The sequence below is a fragment of the Bidens hawaiensis genome, unplaced genomic scaffold (assembly GCF_021521415.1).
Source record: "Bidens hawaiensis isolate Kalapana, Puna unplaced genomic scaffold, B.hawaiensis_p1.1 tig00030796_1, whole genome shotgun sequence".
Lineage (NCBI taxonomy): Eukaryota > Viridiplantae > Streptophyta > Magnoliopsida > Asterales > Asteraceae > Bidens > Bidens hawaiensis.
Window position 1 is genome coordinate 147,304 of NW_027495150.1, and position 25,642 is coordinate 172,945.

At 31.9% G+C, this 25,642-nt stretch overlaps 2 protein-coding genes across 2 annotated transcripts; both read left to right on the forward strand.

Annotated features, from left to right (window-relative positions):
- The first annotated feature begins 5,752 nt into the window (after positions 1-5,752).
- LOC143581045 (lysine histidine transporter-like 8) lies at positions 5,753-12,478 on the forward strand. The gene is made up of 4 exons (XM_077063920.1): positions 5,753-6,380; positions 9,695-9,831; positions 9,940-10,370; positions 12,359-12,478. The coding sequence occupies exons 1-4, from the start codon at positions 5,857-5,859 to the stop codon at positions 12,476-12,478; spliced, it is 1,212 nt and encodes a 403-aa protein (XP_076920035.1). The 5' UTR covers positions 5,753-5,856.
- A 1,948-nt stretch (positions 12,479-14,426) lies between these two features.
- On the forward strand, positions 14,427-22,031 carry LOC143581052 (lysine histidine transporter-like 8). Its single transcript, XM_077063926.1, has 5 exons — positions 14,427-15,054; positions 18,458-18,594; positions 18,704-19,134; positions 21,018-21,149; positions 21,402-22,031. The coding sequence occupies exons 1-5, from the start codon at positions 14,531-14,533 to the stop codon at positions 21,888-21,890; spliced, it is 1,713 nt and encodes a 570-aa protein (XP_076920041.1). The 5' UTR covers positions 14,427-14,530; the 3' UTR covers positions 21,891-22,031.
- The last annotated feature ends 3,611 nt before the right edge of the window (positions 22,032-25,642 follow it).

The following is a 25,642-nucleotide window of genomic DNA, read 5'->3' on the forward strand; positions in this document are numbered from 1 at the left end:
TCTAGGTTAGGTTAGGTTTTTATAGACTGCTTTCAGCACATCAATACCACTCATTTAAATTGTAATTATACTAAAATTAATAACAATTTTCATTCGCTATGCGAACCAAACTTTTAGTTGGTTAAATAAACTTTCTAATTAATATATATATATATATATATATATATATATATATATATATAATCTTAATATCGACAACTTATATTTGTAGATATATATTATTATAATATCAACAATCAATATTTATTTATTTTAAAAATCAAACCGAGATGCAAATAATAATATAATATTAATAATAATAAAATATAATAATAAACCATAGTAATGATGAGAATTAAACTAACAATTTTAATTCCAATTAAAACCCCATCGAATCCCAAATCTGTCATAAGTCTTGTTATTATAATTATTCCATTAATTAATTTTTATTATCGTTAACGACTAGGAACTTTTGTTGGCGTATCACGAGGAAATAAACCGCGTTTATCTTAATTTTATCGTCATCTCATCTTCATTAATCCACTTGTCAAGGTGAATTTACATACCCCCTTTTTGCATCTTTTAGGAGTAGCATGTATACCTTATTAACTTTACTAATGTTTTATTTCCTCTTCTATTCAAAACACAATTCAATTTATGTCTTTGTGTGATTATTGCATGCTTTATGATTATGCTCTATGTGCTTAAGTGTTTATTTTATGTTTGGTGGTTGGTATCTCATCCTCATCTATTCTAATCTAGTATGATCATACAATTACCTAAGTACATTGATTTCGTATCAATAGGAACAGGTCCACATCTATTTAGTTGTTTACATTTTCATAAGACTTGTAATGCTCACCATTTACATATGAATTGTATTCTCACCAACATTCGTGTTGACAGACTTTATTTTCATACATCCTACATGTATAAGTAATTGATATTGTTCAAGATTGAAGAGATTGGTTTTTGCCTTAGGAGATTTATTATTAATTCAAAATATGTATTTGATCATTGTAATTGTGTACTTGTTTAATGTTAATGAAATTAAATAATTATTGTCGCTTTATTTAGTGTCATTTGAGCTACTGTCCAATCAATACGTTACGCCCCGGCGTGTTCCACCTTTGGTCGGGGTGTGAAAAAAACTAAGTTAATATAAATTAATATGTAACTTTCCATGAATTATTACCTGTCATATATAAAACAAACCATTTTTTACCAGTATACCTCTCTCTATCTCTCTCTCTCTCTATATATATATATATATAAACAAATAATAAAAGAAAATTTGTGATTGGTTTAATTGACTTCTCGCAATAAGAAATACTTCTAAAATAAATCAAATCCTATATATATATATATATACATACACATTTTTTCAAAGAATATAATTATTGAAATAAAATAATATGTAACTTATGGTTTGTTCCATCCCATGTGATTGATTGTTTGTCATAAACTGATGTTCTAGATTGTTAAAATGCATATTAAACTAGCCACGTTTTCCCTAAATCACATGTATTCTTTTGTTGCTTCACCATTTAAAACAAACTAATTATATGATTTAATTAAGATAATGAGATATTTGATTTGATATGAGAATCACATTTTAAGTAAAAAGATTCTTGTTCAAAAAAAAAGAAAAGTAAAACTATTCTTTCCTAAGCCTTACAGAAAGTTTGGTTGATCATCCTATAAACATTTATGTCATACAATTATTTTAGTGTTTTAAACAAATTATATCAGAGCACGTCAAAACTCATAATATTATCAAGTTGGTTTTTATTAATCTCAGTTATTGTCTTTTGGTTACTTGAAGTCATTTGAGTTTTCGGAAAAAAAATTGAGTTTTCCAGCCAAAAACGTTTTTTCGGCTACATGAAACTAACGACGTTAGGATTCGTTAGTTGCGGACCGTTAGAAACAAATACTTTAAAAGTTGGAACCATCAGTAACCAATTCATTAGTTGGGACCAACAGTGACCAAAAGACAATAGTTGGGATTAATAAAAACCAATATACCTTTTACCTTTTATGCACGATGTGAAGTTCTCGCTCTCACCGACGACAACATGGTTATACCTTTTCCATATTTAAGGCCTTCTTCGAGATTGTGAGGGTAATGATGGCTAAAAAAGACGTTATAAATATATAATCCTTTTTTCCAAAGATCGACGACAATGTGATAATAATAAACAAAACAAAGTTATTGTAGCAATAAACAAAACAAAAGTAAACAAATCGAGAGACTCTTCTCTATGTTGCATTGTTGTGGATTAAGTCTTTAATCAGCCTGAATTATTTCTTATAATAAAGGCCTGCTCTGAGCTTAAGTGTTTCAAAACAACCTATTATAGGGTGTTGAATGCCTGAATTACTGATCTCTTAATGTAAAATATGTGTGTGCGTATTTTAGATTAGGCCTTCAGTGGTAGTCGACACCCTACTAGCCATAATGCTGGTCCTAAGGCCGTGTGTATTACTCATCATTTTTTATCTACTTTTCCGTCACATAATCACCTCCTCCATTATTCAACTTTACCGCTTAACATATGTTATGAAACAAAATTCAATATACGCATTCGCATCATTCACCATTCACTTACTTTTTATATTTTTTAAAATAATTAAAGAAGATGAGACCACATCGCTAAATTATAATTCTAAAGGAGGCAAGAAGCCTGAATTTGATTATGATAATTAGGATAAAGACAAATTCTGCATTTGGATATTTGTCAACGGAAATAGAGGAAGTTCTAGATTGGGAATTTGTTAGCTTGAAGTGGCTCTTTAATGATGGTGAAGGAAGATACTTTGTAATCAATTTTGATGTGGATGAATTATTGGTGGGAAAATTCTCAAAGTAGTTATTTTTGACCAATTTTTTCCAGTTTTAGTTCAAAACTAAAACAAATTTAAAAAGTAGCTAAACTAATCCGTCAGATCCGACGGAAACCGTTTCTGATCCGGCAGAATAATGAGCCCATCAGGACGCGCCACGAAGCATGCTATTCCGTCGGATCCGACGGTTTTCCTTTTTGTCCGACGGATTAATGAAACAAAACAACGTATTCATAAACAGTCGGATCTGATGGTTCAGTTATCATGCTTCCGTCGGATCCGACTGTTTAATTTGTCCGACAAACCCTAGAATTTTCAATTCGGGGGTTTTATTTTGAGTTCTAGAGTGAAATTGAACACTATGGTTGTGTTCTCCTCGAAAAACGAAGCGATTTGCACTATTGATTTGCTTGATTTTGTGGAGAAATAAGAAAGATTGAGATGGAGGTTGATTATGGAGGTTTAGAGTTTGAGAGGTCGAAGATGAAGAGTTCCGTCGGATCCATTAACACATTGACACGTGGCGCGATTTTAAAGGTCCAAAAATTCCGTCGGATGATGTTAAATTTCCATCGGATTTGACAGAATAATTTGGCTATTTTGGGAATTTGTGTTCGTCTTGGGCTATAATTGGAAAAGCTTGGTAAAAAATGGTTAGTTTGTGAATTTTCTCACTATTGGTAGATGAAGAAAGATTTATTGACTTGATTTTTGAGATATTCTCTAGTAATGATGTGACAATGAAGCTGATGCTGATCTCTGAACCTATTTTCATCCTCAACTTAAAGTTGAAAATCACTTATAGTGTCAATGTCAATACTGATTTTGAAGCAACACTATCTCCGAATCTGAATTGATAGTTGTACCTATTCCACTTCAAGATGCTGATGGCCAACAAGAACAAGAGTCTACCTAAGCCAATGCTGACTATAAAGGAAAATGCAGTTAATTCATTGAAGACGATGAAAAGAAAGAAGTGATTTACAAGGAATTTGGTGGTATACATGTTGGTTCTCGCTCTTCTAGTTCATGGATTCAAAGACCATATAATGTTTATTGATGGTGCTAGAATCACTTAAAAAACAGGCTGATATGTTTGCTAAGAGTTTTGCTTAAAAAGACGATGATGCTACGCTTGTAGTATCTTAACAAGTTGTATTGAATCATGACATGGTAAGAACCATGTCAAGAGAGCAACCTAAATGTTATGAGGTAGACTTTGAATCTTTTGCATGTGAAGATCCCTTCATTTTTTAGAAGAAGATTCTCAAGCAATGAAGCAAGATTAGAAAGAATAGAATGACGAAGAGATTGCACGACACGATGGGCCATGGCCAAGGGACTTAGCCCCTTGCGAGGGTTGCAATAATCATCATTGGAAGTTGCTTCATAATGACATGCTTGATAAAAATTCTGCAGGGTAATGACCATCGATATCAAGTGCTACTAATAATCTTGTTGCAACTTTGGTTAGCAACAACTTGATCCTTCAAAGAGTAGATTATCAATAAAAAATGAACGTACATTATATCAAGGATAATAAATAATAATGATCATATTAATCCCTAGAATCATGGCTAGTCAAAGATGGAGAAATTCTTTCTATAAGTTATGCATTTCATATATTTGTATTTATTGTATTTCTAAAGTTTAGCTTTTATATCTTCTATTAATACCCATTGTAACATTCTATTCAAAGTGTGATTTTATAATATATTCAAAACGTTAATATGGTATCACAGCTCATATCTCCAACGAGAAAACTTTTGATCCTATTAGCCTACAAACCACCATCCGCCACCCCTAAATTTCTTTTCCGAGCACCTCTATATTTCTTTTCCGGGCACTATGATCACATCATCTCTATCGAAATCCCTTCAAAAAAAACACATCTACCTACATCACCATTGCAATGGTTACTTCTTCAAACACAACTACTTTTCCATTTATATCAGTTAGGTTTTGCAAAACCTATTATCCTATAACCGCCGCAACCATCATCTTTCCGGCGAACCTACCTTTTATATCTTATCTTCTGTTTCATTCACCCTCAAAAAAAAAAAAAAAAAAAGAGAAAAAAGAACTTCGCAAAATATATCTTCTTTTGCCTCATCAACTTCATATCCATTTGCATCTTCAATTCATCAACTTCTTCTTTTGCCCAAACATGGCCATTATCCACTTTTATCTAAGATATGACTTATCCGATGGTCGTCCATCTTGCGAGGGCATATCAAGGATAATAATGATCATATCAATCCCTAGAATCATGGCTAGTCAAAGATGGAGAAATTCTCTTCATAAGTTATGAATTTCGTATATTTGTATTTATTATATTTCTAAAGTTTAGCTTTTGTATCTCCTATTTATACCCATTACAACATCTTATTCAACGTGTGGTTTTATAATATATTCAAAACGTTATTACATTTAGTAGAAATTTAGTTGTTATTGCCACTTAGTTGTCAATGGTAACCTAGTTCTCAGTGTTAGAATTTTCTAGTGAAGGTTTGCCACTCAGATAATTATTTAGCTGTCGAATTTATAACCACCAATTGTCAACTATCAACTGGAACGTTAATTATGACGATCAGCTCCTTAATATAAAAGGAATCGTTTGGTTTGTTTAAGACACGAATTACAACTTTATTTTTCACATAAATCAGATTCTCATTCTTTGCTAAACTTTGTGTCTTATCTGATTACATATTTTGTATACTCGAAATGTCTTAATCAAAGAGAGAAACGACATGATTTAGAAAGCTATCCATGACTGAATTATAAATATATGAAACCTACAACACTTGTGCATATATAATATTAGAAATTATAAGCATAGTTTCTGACTGCTAACTTTAGTCAGCAGGCACCCACTAACAAACATTATATTTCAAAGTCAGTCGTATTCCTGTTTTGACCACGCCTGCCATCTAGTATTCCCTACATATACATTCATCTACCCTAAACATGATAACTCAAGTGATCAAAAGGAACAATTAACTGCTTGATTCAACTTGAACTCAAACCAACATGAGGGACAGAACCGATCGTGTTCACTCCAACCCGATAACTCCGTCATCGGTCCACTCACCGCCATCTTCGGTTCTTTCCTCACAACTCCACTCCCCATCCTTATCTCGATCACCGCTCCTCCATTCACCTGAACACCCACAAGCCACCTCATCAACCACCAAGCCAAAAACCGGCCACAAGATCACGTTTTCACACACCCCGCCAGTGGTCTCGGCTCCTCCGTCCCAGATGCACTCACCGTTTATGGGGACACCAGACCGACCGGTGACCATGCCACCTAGTGGGGCTAGAACACCCATGGCGTATATTAGGTCTAGGAATTTGACACCAAGATTTTTGACGCCACTGGGAAGTCCTTTAAGAAAGGCTCTTCATCTCACCAAATTGGACCCGACTGATGCATGGTTGCCTATCACCGAGTCAAGAAATGGAAATGCTTATTATGCAGCTTTTCATACACTTTGTTCTGGGATTGGGATTCAAGCACTTGTTCTTCCTGTTGCTTTCACCATTCTTGGCTGGTATATAACTCAAACCTTTTTTTTTAATTAATTTTGTTTTTTAACTTTTTTTAGAGTTCTTTTATCCGGCCTCCACCCTAAAACCCTAGCACATACATATTGATGGCAAGTTCACCAAACTAAGTAGAAAATAACTAGGCTATATATATTGGGCATATTTTATTAAGTGAATCTTAATCTTATCGTAAATATATATATATATAAACGAAATATTTAAAGCTTTCTGGTTGCTCCTTACATTCTCTTAAGCCATCAGATTGTTTTATTTGTAAATAAAGTTTTCTCATGCGTTTAACCCAATCTCACCAAATATTTAATATGAAAATTCAATAAAATTGGGATACTCAAAAAAACAATATCTAATTTTCTTAAAAAAATATTATTCATAATTAAGAAACAATTACTTCTATTCAATATTATATAAATATTATAAGCGAATAATGTAAAACAACTCCCGTAATACGAGAGATAAAACCTAGTATCATGATAAGAAAAAAAAGTATACCGAACAATAATGGTCTTTTTTTTTAAATTGTTTTATTGAAAACATCATGTATACAATCAATTCAATATAGTTTTAAATATGTTTACGAATTTTAGAGTAGTTTAGGAACAATTCCTCTTGGGCATGAGCAAACCTACACGCAAGATAGCGCATGCGTGAAAAAAAAAGTTTTAAAATCCATGGCCATCTTTTCTTTCTTAAATAACCAAATGTGTTGCATTATGTTGGATTTAATCTTGACCTTTTATTTAACACCCTACCACCAAGTAGAATTGATATTATTATTTTTATTTTTTTGAACTGCAGTGATTTTAACTTGATAGTTCACCCGATATAAAAGGAGTTTCATTTAAAATTTTATATCTGAAAACTTATTCACTAAAAGAGGTGGTTTAAATAATATTTAACAAAAACCTAAGTACTAAATTGCAATGTTGTAAAACTCCCGAGTAGGCAGCCGAGTACTTCCCGCCTAGATCGAGTACTCTCCGCCTCGGCCGAGTACTCCGTAGATATTTTCCGAGTAATCCCCGACTACTCCCGAGTACTCGCAACTCCCCAGTCGACCGCCTAACGACTTTTACAATCTTGCTAAATAGTCCACCCTGTAGGAACTACGAGATTACCCAAGTACGCCTACGACGTCCATGGGCATTCAACAAAAAGGGGTAGTTTCAGTTATTTATATTTTCTATCTTTTATACGTATTTTCTATTTTTATTCGATCAACCTATTATATATGTACTTTTTACTTTTCTTCCATCAACCTATTATTTTTTTTTTCTTGAAACAACTCATGGTAATTCTTTTTATTTCTCAGTTTTACACTTTTACTTCCATCAATCCATGTAAAATATATATTAAAAAAATAATACAAACAAAATAAAAAAAATGAAATAAAAATAAGTTTTGATAAAGAAAATCGAAACAAGTTTTGAGAAAGTAATTTTGAATTTTATGAAGCAATTAAAATTTACCAGTTTAGCAAACTTGTACAAGTTTATGTTTCAATAACATTGTGTTTCTGAATTTACTTAAACAGAGAAAGAAAAAGAAAGTTTAGGCTTTTCCTTTCCTTTCTATTTCTTTTCTCTCTTTTTTTCTTTCTCTCCAACTTTCATAGTTTCTTTTGTTCTTATTCTTATCAATTTGGAAAGAAACTAGTCCCTACATTTTACTCTTTCTTTTTCTTTTCTTTCTTTTAATAAAACTCTAGAACACAAATATTATTTGTTTCTTTCATTTATCTTCTTAAATGAAACTTGGAAACATAACCACCTCATTCTTTTCATTCATTTCCTTTCCTTTCCTCTGTTAAGTAGAACTCGGGAACACAGTGAGGGAGTTGTGGTTTCACAAACCATGCATCTTTAAAAATCACCAGTGCCGGCTCTTGGGTTGGGCAATTCGGGCAACCGGCATGGGCACTTAATCCTTTTATTAGATATATAAACTTTTACATATTTTTTAAAATTTTCTTTATAAAACTAAGTACAAATCTTAATCCTTTTATTAGATATTAAGCCTAATATTTTTTTACCCATAACTCATTTGAGATATTGGGCTTACATGTCTTTTTTATTTCGTTACTCCTTAGTGCCTAAGATAGAGGTGCACAAATCGGGTTTTTTAAATACCTGGTTCCGGGTATGAAACCGGGTTCGGGTATGGCCGTGTATTAGAAAATCATATTTTGGCAATACCCGGATCGGGTCCGGGCATTATCTCTAAAAACCATACCCTATGCATCGGGTTCGGGTCGGGTATATAACCGGCATTCTAAAACCGGGTATTTAAATACCCTATTATCGGGTATTGAAAAACCCTATTTTTGGGTTTTTTTGGGGCTTTTTCTGGGTATTTTTTTGGTATAGATTGGATTTTAAGGGGCTGCACTTTTTAAAGGTATTTTTCAGGTAATTTTGAGTATTTGAGAAACCCGGTTTCGAGTATTGGAAAAACCCGGTTCCGGGTATGGAACCGGTTCCATTTTTCGGGTATTACTGAGTACAAATCGGGTCCGGTTCTGGTACAGGTTTTGGTACTGAAATACATATCATATCCGTAATTTACGGGTAGGGTCGGATACGGGTTCGGATATTATAAAAAACCCGGTTCCGGGTTCGGGTTTTTTGTGCACCTCTATAGCCTAAGGGCCTTTTTATTTCAGCTTGGTAAAGACATTTAAATTCTCAGAGACGGCCCTAGAAATCACACACCCTTATTTGTGTGCGTTAAAGACAATTTTCTTTGCCTTTTTTTCTCTTCAAGGTGTATGAAAACCATAACCCACCGTTAACAGTTAATAATAAATACAATCCCCACAAATTATAAGATATATGTTGTATGTATATCGATTTGATTTGTTACTATAATAAAAAATCCCGTTGTGCTGCTTAATTTATATTCAATTTTGAATAAAGTTACTAATATTCTTTTGGGTCTTTTCTTATAGTTAAGAAAAAAATTATAATAAGTTCGTAAAAAGTAAAGAATTGATTAATTAAATGGGTTGATTGAAAACAAAAATATTGGATTGATTGAATAAAGAATCAAAAGTAATAATAATAAACTACAATAAAGTAAAAAAAAAAAAGATACTATGAGTTACTTGAATTAAAAATCCCAAACATGGTGGCTAAAAAATACAAAATAAATTAACGAAAAATCATTTTTGTAAATATTCTTTAACGAACGTACGTCATAATAAATTACTTCCCACAAACATTAAAAAAAATAACTAACAGTTACATGGCCTTTATTTTAATTTAGATATGCAACTTTTTAATTATTTTTGTTATTGTTACAGGTCTTGGGGAGTCATAGCGTTGACTTTGGCTTTCATATGGCAGCTTTACACTTTGTATTTGCTCGTAAATCTTCATGAATCACCAGAAACCGGGATGCGATACAGTAGATACATGCAACTGGCAAATGCAGCATTTGGTAAGCAATTTATTTGAAAATGTTATTGTGTACGTACTTAAAATAATTTGTTAATCAATACAATTTTTTTATGGATTCAAACTTATAATGTCAAAAAATGTTTCCTAGGTGAAAGGTTAGGGAAATTGTTAGCCCTGTTTCCTATCATCTACTTGTCAGCAGGCACATGCGTCGCTTTGATCATTATCGGCGGGTCAACGTCGAAAATATGTTTCCAAGTGGTGTGTGCGGCCAACGAATGCAAAGCAGAGACGCTCACGACTGTTGAATGGTACTTGGTCTTCACTTGTGGCGCGGTGCTTTTATATCAACTACCCAATCTAAACTCGATAGCCGGGGTTTCACTCGTTGGGGCGATTACAGCCCTCAGATATTGTACAATGATCTGGACGATCTCGCTGTCTGAAGGCAGGCTACCAAATGTTTCATATAATCCAGTTAGGGTTGGAAGTGATGTCTCAAAAGTGTTTGATGTCCTAAACGCTCTTGGCATTATTGCTTTTGCATTTAGAGGACACAATCTTATTTTGGAAATTCAGGTAAATAACCTTCTCTTTTATATTTTACCAAATATATTAGTGGCTCAACTTTTTTATTTATTATCTATAATATATATAAACGAAACCCCTAAAATCCTACGTGTCGCAATGTGGTCGCTCCTCCTTTTTATGAAAGCCATCAGATTGCTTGATTTTTAAATGGAGACCTCTCATTGATTTAACCCAAATTCATGGGTATGGATCTTTACCAAAATCAGATAGCTCTTAAACGGTTTATAACATCTTATTAAATTAAAAATTAACCTTACCAATTATTTGATATGAAAATCCTATAAAATAGTGATATACTAAAATTTAATATTCAATTTAAATAAAAAGCTATTATTTATAATTAATAAACAATATTATAGTAAAAAACATAAGCGGGTCATGGGTCACCAAATCTAGATAGCTTTTAAACGGGTTATAACATATCATTTATTTATGAAACCCTTTCATTATCAAATCCTAAGTATATTATTAACTTTATTACAATAAAGAAAATTAAAATCCAAAAAATAAATATTAAAAAACAAAAAATGTAAAACAACCATTCTCTCAAACAATCAGATTGTTTTATTTGTAAATGAAGTTTTCTCATACATTTGATCCGAATTCACGGGTAAAGGTCTCACCAAAACCCAGATAGATCTTATATGGGTTATAACATCTCATTATATTAAAAATTAATCTCATAAAATATTTGATACGAAAATCCTATAAAATAGGGATATATTAAAAATTAATATCCTATTTTATTTAGAAAAAGATATTATTTATAATTATGAAATAATTTTATAATAAAGAAATAAACGGGTAATGAGTATCACCAAACCCAGATAGTTTTTAAACCGGATTATAACATATCATTTATTTGTGAAACCATTTTATCATCGAAGCTCAAGTATATTGATTATTAACTTTCATACAATAAATAAAACTAAAATCCAAATATACATATATAAATATTAAAAACAAATAATGTAAAACAACCCCAGTAATATGGAGGATAAAATCTAATATATATATTTCCAAAAGTTAGGCTACATAAATATTCCTACGTATTAATTTAATAGTTCACGTATCCTCGTATTGCAAACTATAAAATTATAATGATGTATATTTTAACAAGTATAAACGTACTAGATGAATAGGATAATAAATGATCGTCACAACTTTCAAGGGCAAAATGGCAAACAAATGTGCATAATTTTTTCGTCGTTTACAACTATCAATGGTGGCTTTGACCGTGTTCTAATATGGCGGGCTCAATATTATAACATTCAAAACGTGTTAATAAATAATAAAACAAGCATTAGGTGTAACAGTTTGATATGTATAAGTCAAGAAAACTCTGGTTGATTAACAAATAAACTATTAAAACTTTTATATCATTATTAATTTATAATAATGTAATAAACAAATCAAACTATGAGCTATTAACCGATGATAATCTATACTAATAGTTTGACATATAAATCTCTTAACTATTAGTTTTGTAGCAATCTCAATAGCACAATTATCATTGATTTTTAATATATTTTCACTTGATTTCGCTCAAAGTAAAAATGAAGAGTAAACCGAGTGAAAATCATTGACTCACTTGATTTTCACTTGAGTTCCGTCGGATCCATTAACACGTTGACACGTGGCGCGATTTTAAAGGTCCAAAAATTCCGTCGGACGATGTTAAATTTCCATCGGATTTGACAGAATAATTTGGCTATTTTGGGAATTTGTGTTCGTCTTGGGCTATAATTGGAAAAGCTTGGTAAAAAATGGTTAGTTTGTGAATTTTCTCACTATTGGTAGATGAAGAAAGATTTATTGACTTGATTTTTGAGATATTCTCTAGTAATGATGTGACAATGAAGCTGATGCTGATCTCTGAACCTATTTTCATCCTCAACTGAAAGTTGAAAATCACTTATAGTGTCAATGTCAATACTGATTTTGAAGCAACACTATCTCCGAATCTGAATTGATAGTTGTACCTATTCCACTTCAAGATGCTGATGGCCAACAAGAACAAGAGTCTACCTAAGCCAATGCTGACTATAAAGGAAAATGCAGTTAATTCATTGAAGACGATGAAAAGAAAGAAGTGATTTACAAGGAATTTGGTGGTATACATGTTGGTTCTCGCTCTTCTAGTTCATGGATTCAAAGACCATATAATGTTTATTGATGGTGCTAGAATCACTTAAAAAACAGGCTGATATGTTTGCTAAGAGTTTTGCTTAAAAAGACGATGATGCTACGCTTGTAGTATCTTAACAAGTTGTATTGAATCATGACATGGTAAGAACCAAGTCAAGAGAGCAACCTAAATGTTATGAGGTAGACTTTGAATCTTATGCGTGTGAAGATCCCTTCATTTTTTAGAAGAAGATTCTCAAGCAATGAAGCAAGATTAGAAAGAATAGAATGACGAAGAGATTGCACGACACGATGGGCCATGGCCAAGGGACTTAGCCCCTTGCGAGGGTTGCAATAATCATCATTGGAAGTTGCTTCATAATGACATGCTTGATAAAAATTCTGCAGGGTAATGACCATCGATATCAAGTGCTACTAATAATCTTGTTGCAACTTTGGTTAGCAACAACTTGATCCTTCAAAGAGTAGATTATCAATAAAAAATGAACGTACATTATATCAAGGATAATAAATAATAATGATCATATTAATCCCTAGAATCATGGCTAGTCAAAGATGGAGAAATTCTTTCTATAAGTTATGCATTTCATATATTTGTATTTATTGTATTTCTAAAGTTTAGCTTTTATATCTTCTATTAATACCCATTGTAACATTCTATTCAAAGTGTGATTTTATAATATATTCAAAACGTTAATATGGTATCACAGCTCATATCTCCAACGAGAAAACTTTTGATCCTATTAGCCTACAAACCACCATCCGCCACCCCTAAATTTCTTTTCCGAGCACCTCTATATTTCTTTTCCGGGCACTATGATCACATCATCTCTATCGAAATCCCTTCAAAAAAAACACATCTACCTACATCACCATTGCAATGGTTACTTCTTCAAACACAACTACTTTTCCATTTATATCAGTTAGGTTTTGCAAAACCTATTATCCTATAACCGCCGCAACCATCATCTTTCCGGCGAACCTACCTTTTATATCTTATCTTCTGTTTCATTCACCCTCAAAAAAAAAAAAAAAAAAAAGAGAAAAAAGAACTTCGCAAAATATATCTTCTTTTGCCTCATCAACTTCATATCCATTTGCATCTTCAATTCATCAACTTCTTCTTTTGCCCAAACATGGCCATTATCCACTTTTATCTAAGATATGACTTATCCGATAGTCGTCCATCTTGCGAGGGCATATCAAGGATAATAATGATCATATCAATCCCTAGAATCATGGCTAGTCAAAGATGGAGAAATTCTCTTCATAAGTTATGAATTTCGTATATTTGTATTTATTGTATTTCTAAAGTTTAGCTTTTGTATCTCCTATTTATACCCATTACAACATCTTATTCAACGTGTGGTTTTATAATATATTCAAAACGTTATTACATTTAGTAGAAATTTAGTTGTTATTGCCACTTAGTTGTCAATGGTAACCTAGTTCTCAGTGTTAGAATTTTCTAGTGAAGGTTTGCCACTCAGATAATTATTTAGCTGTCGAATTTATAACCACCAATTGTCAACTATCAACTGGAACGTTAATTATGACGATCAGCTCCTTAATATAAAAGGAATCGTTTGGTTTGTTTAAGACACGAATTACAACTTTATTTTTCACATAAATCAGATTCTCATTCTTTGCTAAACTTTTGTGTCTTATCTGATTACATATTTTGTATACTCGAAATGTCTTAATCAAAGAGAGAAACGACATGATTTAGAAAGCTATCCATGACTGAATTATAAATATATGAAACCTACAACACTTGTGCATATATAATATTAGAAATTATAAGCATAGTTTCTGACTGCTAACTTTAGTCAGCAGGCACCCAGTAACAAACATTATATTTCAAAGTCAGTCATATTCCTGTTTTGACCACGCCTGCCATCTAGTATTCCCTATATATACATTCATCTACCCTAAACATGATAACTCAAGTGATCAAAAGGAACAATTAACTGCTTGATTCAACTTGAACTCAAACCAACATGAGGGACGGAACCGATCGTGTTCACTCCAACCCGATAACTCCGTCATCGGTCCACTCACCGCCATCTTCGGCTCTTTCCTCACAACTCCACTCCCCATCCTTATCTCGATCACCGCTCCTCCATTCACCTGAACACCCACAAGCCACCTCATCAACCACCAAGCCAAAAACCGGCCACAAGATCACGTTTTCACACACCCCGCCAGTGGTCTCGGCTCCTCCGTCCCAGATGCACTCACCGTTTATGGGGACACCAGACCGACCGGTGACCATGCCACCTAGTGGGGCTAGAACACCCATGGCGTATATTAGGTCTAGGAATTTGACACCAAGATTTTTGACGCCACTGGGAAGTCCTTTAAGAAAGGCTCTTCATCTCACCAAATTGGACCCGACTGATGCATGGTTGCCTATCACCGAGTCAAGAAATGGAAATGCTTATTATGCAGCTTTTCATACACTTTGTTCTGGGATTGGGATTCAAGCACTTGTTCTTCCTGTTGCTTTCACCATTCTTGGCTGGTATATAACTCAAACCTTTTTTTTTAATTAATTTTGTTTTTTAACTTTTTTAGAGTTCTTTTATCCGGCCTCCACCCTAAAACCCTAGCACATACATATTGATGGCAAGTTCACCAAACTAAGTAGAAAATAACTAGACTATATATATTGGGCTTATTTTATTAAGTGAATCTTAATCTTATCTTAAATATATATATATATATATATAAACGAAATATTTAAAGCTTTCTGATTGCTCCCTACATTCTCTTAAGCCATCAGATTGTTTTATTTGTAAATAAAGTTTTCTCATGCGTTTGACCCAAATTTACAGGTACTGGTCTCACCAAACCTAGATAGCCTTAAACGGGTTATAACATCTCATTAAGTTAAAAATTAATCTCACCAAATATTTAATATGAAAATTCAATAAAATTGGGATACTCAAAAAAACAATATCTAATTTTCTTAAAAAAATATTATTCATAATTAAGAAACAATTACTTCTATTCAATATTATATAAATATTATAAGCGAATAATGTAAAACAACTCCCGTAATACTAGAGATAAAACCTAGTATCATGATAAGAAAAAAAAGTATACCGAACAATAATGGTCTTTTTTTTATAAATTGTTTTATTGAAAACATCATGTATACAATCAATTCAATATAGTTTTAAATATGTTTACGAATTTTAGAGTAGTTTAGGATTCCTCTTGGGCATGAGCAAACCTACACGCAAGATAGCGCATGCGTGAAAAAAAAAAGTTTTAAAATCCATGGCCATCTTTTCTTTCTTAAATAACCAAATGTGTTGCATTATGTTGGATTTAATCTTGACCTTTTATTTAACACCCTACCACCAAGTAGAATTGATATTATTATTTTTATTTTTTTGAACTGCAGTGATTTTAACTTGATAGTTCACCCGATATAAAAGGAATTTCATTTAAAATTTTATATCTGAAAACTTATTCACTAAAAGAGGTGGTTTAAATAATATTTAACAAAAACCTAAGTACTAAATTGCAATGTTGTAAAACTCCCGAGTAGGCAGCCGAGTACTTCCCGCCTAGATCGAGTACTCTCCGCCTCAGCCGAGTACTCCGTAGATATTTTCCGAGTAATCCCCGACTACTCCCGAGTACTCGCAACTCCCCAGTCGACCGCTTATGACCGCCTAACGACTTTTACAATCTTGCTAAATAGACCACCCTGTAGGAACTACGAGATTACCCAAGTACGCCTACGACGTCCATGGGCATTCAACAAAAAGGGGTAGTTTCAGTTATTTATATTTTCTATCTTTTATACGTATTTTCTATTTTTATTCGATCAACCTATTATATATGTACTTTTTACTTTTCTTCCATCAACCTGTTATATATATTTTTTTCTTGAAACAACTCATGGTAATTCTTTTTATTTCTCAGTTTTACACTTTTACTTCCATCAATCCATGTAAAATATATATTAAAAAAATAATCCAAGCAAAATAAAAAAAGTGAAATAAAAATAAGTTTTGATTAAGAAAATCGAAACAAGTTTTGAGAAAGTAATTTTGAATTTTATGAAGCAATTAAAATTTACCAGTTTAGCAAACTTGTACAAGTTTATGTTTCAATAACATTGTGTTTCTGAGTTTACTTAAACAGAGAAAGAAAAAGAAAGTTTAGGCTTTTCCTTTCCTTTCTATTTATTTTCTCTCTTTTTTTCTTTCTCTCCAACTTTCATAGTTTCTTTTGTTCTTATTCTTTTCAATTTGGAAAGAAACTAGTCCCTACATTTTACTCTTTCTTATTCTTTTCTTTCTTTTAATAAAACTCTAGAACACAAATATTATTTGTTTCTTTCATTTATCTTCTTAAATGAAACTTGGAAACATAACCATCTCATTCTTTTCATTCATTTCCTTTCCTTTCCTCTGTTAAGTAGAACTCGGGAACACAGTGAGGGAGTTGTGGTTTCACAAACCATGCATCTTTAAAAATCACCAGTGCCGGCTCTTGGGTTGGGCAATTCGGGCAACCGGCATGGGCACTTAATCCTTTTATTAGATATATAAACTTTTACATATTTTTTAAATTTTTCTTTATAAAACTAAGTACAAATCTTAATCCTTTTATTAGATATTAAGCCTAATATTTTTTTACCCATAACTCATTTGAGATATTGGGCTTACATGTCTTTTTTATTTCGTTACTCGTTGGTGCCTAAGATAGAGGTGCACAAATCGGGTTTTTTAAATACCTGGTTCCGGGTATGAAACCGGGTTCGGGTATGGCCGTGTATTAGAAAATAATATTTTGGCAATACCCGGATCGGGTCCGGGCATTGTCTCTAAAAACCATACCCTATGCATCGGGTTCGGGTCGGGTATATAACCGGCATTCTAAAACCGGGTATTTAAATACCCTATTATCGGGTATTGAAAAACCCTATTTTTGGGTTTTTTTGGGGCTTTTTCTGGGTATTTTTTTGGTATAGATTGGATTTTAAGGGGCTGCACTTTTTAAAGGTATTTTTCAGGTAATTTTGAGTATTTGAGAAACCCGGTTTCGAGTATTGGAAAAACCCGGTTCCGGGTATGGAACCGGTTCCATTTTTCGGGTATTACTGAGTACAAATCGGGTCCGGTTCTGGTACAGGTTTTGGTACTGAAATACATATCATATCCGTAATTTACGGGTAGGGTCGGATACGGGTTCGGATATTATAAAAAACCCGGTTCCGAGTTCGGGTTTTTTGTGCACCTCTATAGCCTAAGGGCCTTTTTATTTCAGCTTGGTAAAGACATTTAAATTCTCAGAGACGGCCCTAGAAATCACACACCCTTATTTGTGTGCGTTAAAGACAATTTTCTTTGCCTTTTTTTCTCTTCAATGTGTATGAAAACCATAACCCACCGTTAACAGTTAATAATAAATACAATCCCCACAAATTATAAGATATATGTTGTATGTATATCGATTTGATTTGTTACTATAATAAAAAATCCCGTTGTGCTGCTTAATTTATATTCAATTTTGAATAAAGTTACTAATATTCTTTTGGGTCTTTTCTTATAGTTAAGAAAAAAATTATAATAAGTTCGTAAAAAGTAAAGAATTGATTAATTAAATGGGTTGATTGAAAACAAAAATATTGGATTGATTGAATAAAGAATCAAAAGTAATAATAATAAACTACAATAAAGTAAAAAAAAAAAAGATACTATGAGTTACTTGAATTAAAAATCCCAAACATGGTGGCTAAAAAATACAAAATAAATTAACGAAAAGTCATTTTTGTAAATATTCTTTAACGAACGTACGTCATAATAAATTACTTCCCACAACATTAAAAAAAATAACTAACAGTTACATGGCCTTTATTTTAATTTAGATATGCAACTTTTTAATTATTTTTGTTATTGTTACAGGTCTTGGGGAGTCATAGCGTTGACTTTGGCTTTCATATGGCAGCTTTACACTTTGTATTTGCTCGTAAATCTTCATGAATCACCAGAAACCGGGATGCGATACAGTAGATACATGCAACTGGCAAATGCAGCATTTGGTAAGCAATTTATTTGAAAATGTTATCGTGTACGTACTTAAAATAATTTGTTAATCAATACAATTTTTTTATGGATTCAAACTTATAATGATCAAAAAATGTTTCCTAGGTGAAAGGTTAGGGAAATTGTTAGCCCTGTTTCCTATCATCTACTTGTCAGCAGGCACATGCGTCGCTTTGATCATTATCGGCGGGTCAACGTCGAAAATATTTTTCCAAGTGGTGTGTGCGGCCAACGAATGCAAAGCAGAGACGCTCACGACTGTTGAATGGTACTTGGTCTTCACTTGTGGCGCGGTGCTTTTATCTCAACTACCCAATCTAAACTCGATAGCCGGGGTTTCACTCGTTGGGGCGATTACAGCCCTCGGATATTGTACAATGATCTGGACAATCTCGCTGTCTGAAGGCAGGCTACCAAATGTTTCATATAATCCAGTTAGGGTTGGAAGTGATGTCTCAAAAGTGTTTGATGTCCTAAACGCTCTTGGCATTATTGCTTTTGCATTTAGAGGACACAATCTTATTTTGGAAATTCAGGTAAATAACCTTCTCTTTTATATTTTACCAAATATATTAGTGGCTCAACTTTTTTATTTATTATCTATAATATATATAAACGAAACCCCTAAAATCCTACGTGTCGCAATGTGGTCGCTCCTCCTTTTTATGAAAGCCATCAAATTGCTTGATTTTTAAATGGAGGCCTCTCATTGATTTAACCCAAATTCATGGGTATGGATCTTTACCAAAATCAGATAGCTCTTAAACGGTTTATAACATCTTATTAAATTAAAAATTAACCTTACCAATTATTTGATATGAAAATCCTATAAAATAGTGATATACTAAAATTTAATATTCAATTTAAATAAAAAGCTATTATTTATAATTAATAAACAATATTATAGTAAAAAACATAAGCGGGTCATGGGTCACCAAATCTAGATAGCTTTTAAACGGGTTATAACATATCATTTATTTATGAAACTCTTTCATTATCAAATCTTAAGTATATTATTAACTTTATTACAATAAAGAAAATTAAAATCCAAAAAATAAATATTAAAAAACAAAAAATGTAAAACAACCATTCTCTCAAGCAATCAGATTGTTTTATTTGTAAATGAAGTTTTCTCATACATTTGATCCGAATTCACGGGTAAAGGTCTCACCAAAACCCAGATAGATCTTAAATAGGTTATAACATCTCATTATATTAAAAATTAATCTCATAAAATATTTGATACGAAAATCCTATAAAATAGGGATATATTAAAAATTAATATCCTATTTTATTTAAAAAAAGATATTATTTATAATTAAGAAATAATTTTATAATAAAGAAATAAACGGGTAATGAGTATCACCAAACCCAGATAGTTTTTAAACCGGATTATAACATATCATTTATTTGTGAAACCATTTTATCATCAAAGCTCAAGTATATTGATTATTAACTTTCATACAATAAATAAAACTAAAATCCAAATATATATATATAAATATTAAAAACAAATAATGTAAAACAACCCCAGTAATATGGAGGATAAAATCTAATATATATATTTCCAAAAGTTAGGCTACATAAATATTCCTACGTATTAATTTAATAGTTCACGTATCCTCGTATTGCAAACTATAAAATTATAATGATGTATATTTTAACATGTATAAACGTACTAGATGAATAGGATAATAAATGATCGTCACAAGTTTCAAGGGCAAAATGGCAAACAAATGTGCATAATTTTTTCGTCGTTTGCAACTATCAATGGTGGCTTTGACCGTGTTCTAATTTGGCGGGCTCAATATTATAACATTCAAAACGTGTTAATAAAAAATAAAACAAGCATTAGGTGTAACAGTTTGATATGTATAAGTCAAGAAAACTCTGGTTGATTAACAAATAAACTATTAAAACTTTTATATCATTATTAATTTATAATAATGTAATAAACAAATCAAACTATGAGCTATTAACCGATGATAATCTATACTAATAGTTTGACATATAAATCTCTTAACTATTAGTTTTGTAGCAATCTCAATAGCACAATTATCATTGATTTTTAATATATTTTCACTTGATTTCGCTCAAAGTAAAAATGAAGAGTAAACCGAGTGAAAATCATTGATGATTGACTCATATATAGTTTGATTATTAAAATCTAGTTTTCTTTATACATACTTCTGTATATTTAAAACCTTTTAGACTCTAAATTGTTAAATTTAATATATAACAGAGATGGTATAGTTTTAACACAAATAGATAATTTTAAGTTTTCAGATTTTTTCAAAAGCTATTATTTGCAAATATTTGAATGATTATGTTTGTAAACATAATTATACATGTGATAATTTTCTATGTAAAAATTCATATTTTAAGCAATTGTAATAATATGACCTATACTACCTTTCAGGCTACCATGCCATCTAGTGAAAAGCATCCATCAACGGTGCCAATGTGGAAGGGTGTCAAAGTTTCATATACACTCATTGCAATGTGTTTGTTCCCACTTGCAATAGGAGGCTATTGGGCATACGGTCAAATGGTAAGATATATTTAATTACAAGCATTATTTCATGTATCTATTTTTTAAAAAATATCAAAAACAAGGGCCCTGTAAGTTTTCTGGTTACCACAATAATTACTACCAAAATAAAATTAAAACACCTGTACGAGGCTGAGCCTACGATTATGAAAGGTTTAATTAAAATTCCCAAGTGCTCGATGGTCTTGTGCAACTAAAAAATAATTTCCAAGACACGATAATTCCACTTGCTTTGTTTTTCTTTTCCTATAGATTCCGCCTAGTGGAGGGATGTTGACTGCACTATTTGCGTATCACTCACAAGATGTGGCGAAATCAGTCTTAGCGTTGACAAGCATACTTGTTATCATCAACGGTCTCAGCTCATTCCAGATCTATGGAATGCCGATATTTGACGAGTTAGAGTCTATATATGTGATGAGGTTTAAAAAGCCATGTCCATGGTGGCTAAGGGTGATCATAAGAGCATTATTTGGATTTACTTGTTTCTTTGTGGCGGTTGCGATTCCATTTCTAGCTAGCCTTGCTGGCTTAATCGGGGGGATAGCTTTGCCTGTCACATTAGCATATCCATGCTTCATGTGGTTAAAGGTCAAGAAACCAAGGGCCCATAGCCCCATATGGTGGCTAAATTGGGGTCTTGGGATTATTGGGATGATCTTAAGTGGGCTACTGATTGCAGCTGGGGTTTATGTCATTATAGACAACGGTGTCAAGTTAAATTTCTTTCAACCAGAATAAGTGAAATGATATTTTGTAATGGTTAACTGCAATTTGAACCATTAGTTAGTAACGGCATTTGCATGTATGTATTTGTTTTGAGGTTGTAGTTGGACAACAATATTTGTTCGTGGACAATCTCTTGTATCAAATAAATTTAAGTTGTTTCTTTCTCTTACTTGCGCAAACGCATTCAACATATGGGCTATGATTTGTTGGTATATAGATCATACTAGTTAATCTAATTTATAACTTACCCAACGTACTTGCAAACTAATAGAGAAGGTTATGATGTCAAATTTTAAACCATTCTACAACCCAGAAAAACTGAATCTTTATCATATGAACCTTGAACCTCAAGCAACCTAAAGATCACCCACAATATTACCGAAATGTTGACCATGGATATTACCTAAAGATCGCTGGTGGCATGTCACGGATAAGAGATGCCATGATGATTTTCATCAAAAATTGGATCAATCACGTATATGTCACCAGCATAATACTATAACACCCGAAGTTCAAGCCATATGCACGAGAATATTCAGAGACAGCCCAAAGGGAGGGCGAGGAGGGTGACAGACACATGTCCGTTTTCCCAAGAGACCCATAATTGTTAAAAATAAGTTATAGAGTAAAGTGCTAAAATCGTCCCTAAGGTTTGGTCATTTATGCGATTTCCGTCCAAAAAATTTCTTTTTTGCATATGTACCATTGAGGTTTCCCATTTCTTGCCAAAAATGTCCAAACCGTTAACTCCGTCTAATTTCTTCGTTAAGTTAAGGGGTACAAGCGTCTTTTTATTTTGTATTTTGTTCTTTTTTTTAATCCCAACCAATCATGATCTAAAGTTCTATACCCTAAAATTTGAGTTTAAACAGTCTTCAGCATCCACTTCACACGAACTCAAGCCACCGACTGTGCGTCGTGGCTGATACATCATATTCCGTTTAAGAATTTAAATCAAGATTATACACTTTCAAATGAATCGTCGGAGAAAAACGGGCCCTAACTCAACCATGGTTTGGAACAGATCTGGGTGTAGGTTACGTTTTTCCGGCAGAGAGGAAATCGGTGTCCGCGGCGTTTTTCCGACAGATTGCGTCCTCACCTCTCTGTGTGGTCGGTGGCCACTAATGTAATAGTGGTGTGAAATCTATGTGTGGTGATGGTGGTGGTGTGAAATCGATGGCCTCTAAATTGATGTTCTTGGTTACCTCTGGCGTCTTCCCCAGCGAAAAAGAAAATACCGACAACCACCAAATGTAGTTGAAACAGCCACTGTCTGTCAATACTCTTTCTCTCTCTCTCTCTCTCTCTCTCTCTTTACGCCTTCTCTCTCTCTCAACAGCCACACCGCCGGGAAAATGACAGATCTGGAATGGTAGCGGTGTTGTGGTGGCCGGCAAGATGGAGGAGGGTGAGAGCATTCCCAGCTCTTCCCATATTCTTATCTCTATAATTACACTAAAAAACACGACATTTCTCTCTTATGTTGAATTAAATAATATTTTTATGCATCTATCATTACGGTTGTCTATCTCTTCTACTCACAGCCAATTCAACAAATATTAAAAAACAAATAGGGGCAAACAAAGTTTCCCAAAATTTATAAAAAATCACTATTTTTTCTCTCTCCAGTCTTCACCCTATGATTTACACTTACAACCACTCAAAACTCTAATTTATAATTTGCAAACTCTCCTCACATAATTTTAGAGGATGAATTGAGAATGTTCTGAGAGTTCTACACTTTTTTTTATAAATGATCAACAACTAGCAAACATTTTTAATTTGTTTATCTATATTTCATTTAATAATTTTGATTTTATAATGTTTTTATATAAATAGACGGATATACCCATGTCTTAACGTTAAAAAACTAATAGAGTTAACGATTTGGACAACTTTGACAAAAAATGGTAAATCTCAATGGTACATATGCAAAAAATAATTTTTTGGATGAAAGTCGCATAATTAAACAAACATCATTGGCGATTTTGACACTTTACTATAAATCATATATATATATAGGTGGAATCAAGTGAAAACTCCTCTTAAAAAGAAAACTTAAAAACTCCTAAAAACACTTATTTTTAACTTTTTTTTTAATTTTTTTTTGAAGTTTCTGTTTTTTCCATTATTCTTATATTTTGTTATTTGTTCCAAAAAAAAAGACCTTGTCGGTAACCTCGTCGGTGTAGTGCACATGTGTAATGGTGTGCATTGTATATATTCAAAAGTGTTTTTATTGCATAGTATACAACACTATTACACATATTTGATACACACTATTGTATATATGCAATATAAGACTAATACGCGCATCGATTACACATTAGTACGTATGTGTAATACAACATTAACGCACATGTGCACTACCTCGACTTTTATTTTATTATTATTATTTTTCCATGTAATACAACACTACTACACATATACTATACACAAATATTGAATATATACAACTAAACATTATTGAACTTAAAAATACATAGTAATACACATGTGTAATACAACGGTTTCGCACAGTAATACATATGTGCATTACAGTGGGTTTTTTTTATTTTAAAATTTTTTTATATATATTTTTCGAGTAAAGGGGACCAAAATATAAGAATAATGGCAAAAACGAAAATTTGAAAATATTTTTTTATATTTAATTAAAAATAATTCTTTAGGAGTTTTTAAGTTTTCTTCCTAAAGATGAGTTTTCTCTTGATCCTCTGCCTATATATATATATATATATATATATATATATGTATGTATGTATGTATGTATATATATAGTTGATTTTTTTTTAAAACCACTTTGAGTTTTAAGAACTCGAAATAACTTGACGTAACAATGTTTTTGAATTTTTCTTACACATATGTAATACATGTAGATTAAATGTAAGTAGAAAAAGTACAACATTTTTTGCCCATCGAATCGACTTTTTACATAGATCTAACGGACGTTTAAATTAGTGTAATCATTGTAAATCTTTATTCTCTCTCCTACTTAATTTTTTAATCAGATTTAATCTCAACCACGTAATGTAACCTATTTAATTTAATGTGTGGTTAATAATGAGATTTTTAAAGTTCTTAAAACTCAACAAGTTCTCGAATTATCCCTCCCCTATATATATATATATATATATATAGGATTAGATTTATTTCAGAAGTGATTTGTGCGAGTAGTGATCTCAACCATTATTAATCAATGGTTGAAACATTATTGCATTTATGTAATTAATAAAATTTAAAAGACATTAAAATAAATAAGAAAGGGGTAGTTTAGGTAGAATAAAATAATTCATAATTTAATTTATTTTATCTATCCTAAATAAAAGCCCAAAGCATAAATATACAAAATTTATGATTTGTATGTTACAATTTATTTATTTTATTATATGTTAGTGTAAGATTTAATGTTGTTCTTTTTTCATCAATAAACAACTTTTAATTTATAAGATTTAAGCAAAATAGTATCTTCATCTTTGATTACTCTTTTGAAAAAAAATAATAAAAATAGTTTGAAGATGTGTGGAAAAAATATGTACAAAGAAATTGAAAATGTGTAGGAGAAAAATAAGATGTGTATGAGAAAATTAAAGATGTGTTGGGAAAAAAATTAAGATGTATATGAGAAAATTAAAGATGTGTAGGAAAATTTGAAGATGTGTAGAAAGAAATTAAATATGCATAGGAAAAAATTGAAAATGTGTAGGACAGAAAAAAAAGTGTACGACGAATGTAGATGTGTAGGAAAAACATATGTTGTTTAT

What these genes read in the sequence shown, in the direction of transcription:
- LOC143581052 (XM_077063926.1), top strand. Translation starts at nt 14,531, where the DNA reads ATGAGGGACGGAACCGATCGTGTTCACTCCAACCCGATAACTCCGTCA. An exon ending in GCTTTCACCATTCTTGGCTG is followed by an intron (nt 15,055 to 18,457) that starts GTATATAACTCA and finishes TTATTGTTACAG; the next exon opens with GTCTTGGGGAGTCATAGCGT. An exon ending in ATCTTATTTTGGAAATTCAG is followed by an intron (nt 19,135 to 21,017) that starts GTAAATAACCTT and finishes ACTACCTTTCAG; the next exon opens with GCTACCATGCCATCTAGTGA.
- LOC143581045 (XM_077063920.1), top strand. Translation starts at nt 5,857, where the DNA reads ATGAGGGACAGAACCGATCGTGTTCACTCCAACCCGATAACTCCGTCA. An exon ending in GCTTTCACCATTCTTGGCTG is followed by an intron (nt 6,381 to 9,694) that starts GTATATAACTCA and finishes TTATTGTTACAG; the next exon opens with GTCTTGGGGAGTCATAGCGT. An exon ending in ATCTTATTTTGGAAATTCAG is followed by an intron (nt 10,371 to 12,358) that starts GTAAATAACCTT and finishes CTGAATTGATAG; the next exon opens with TTGTACCTATTCCACTTCAA.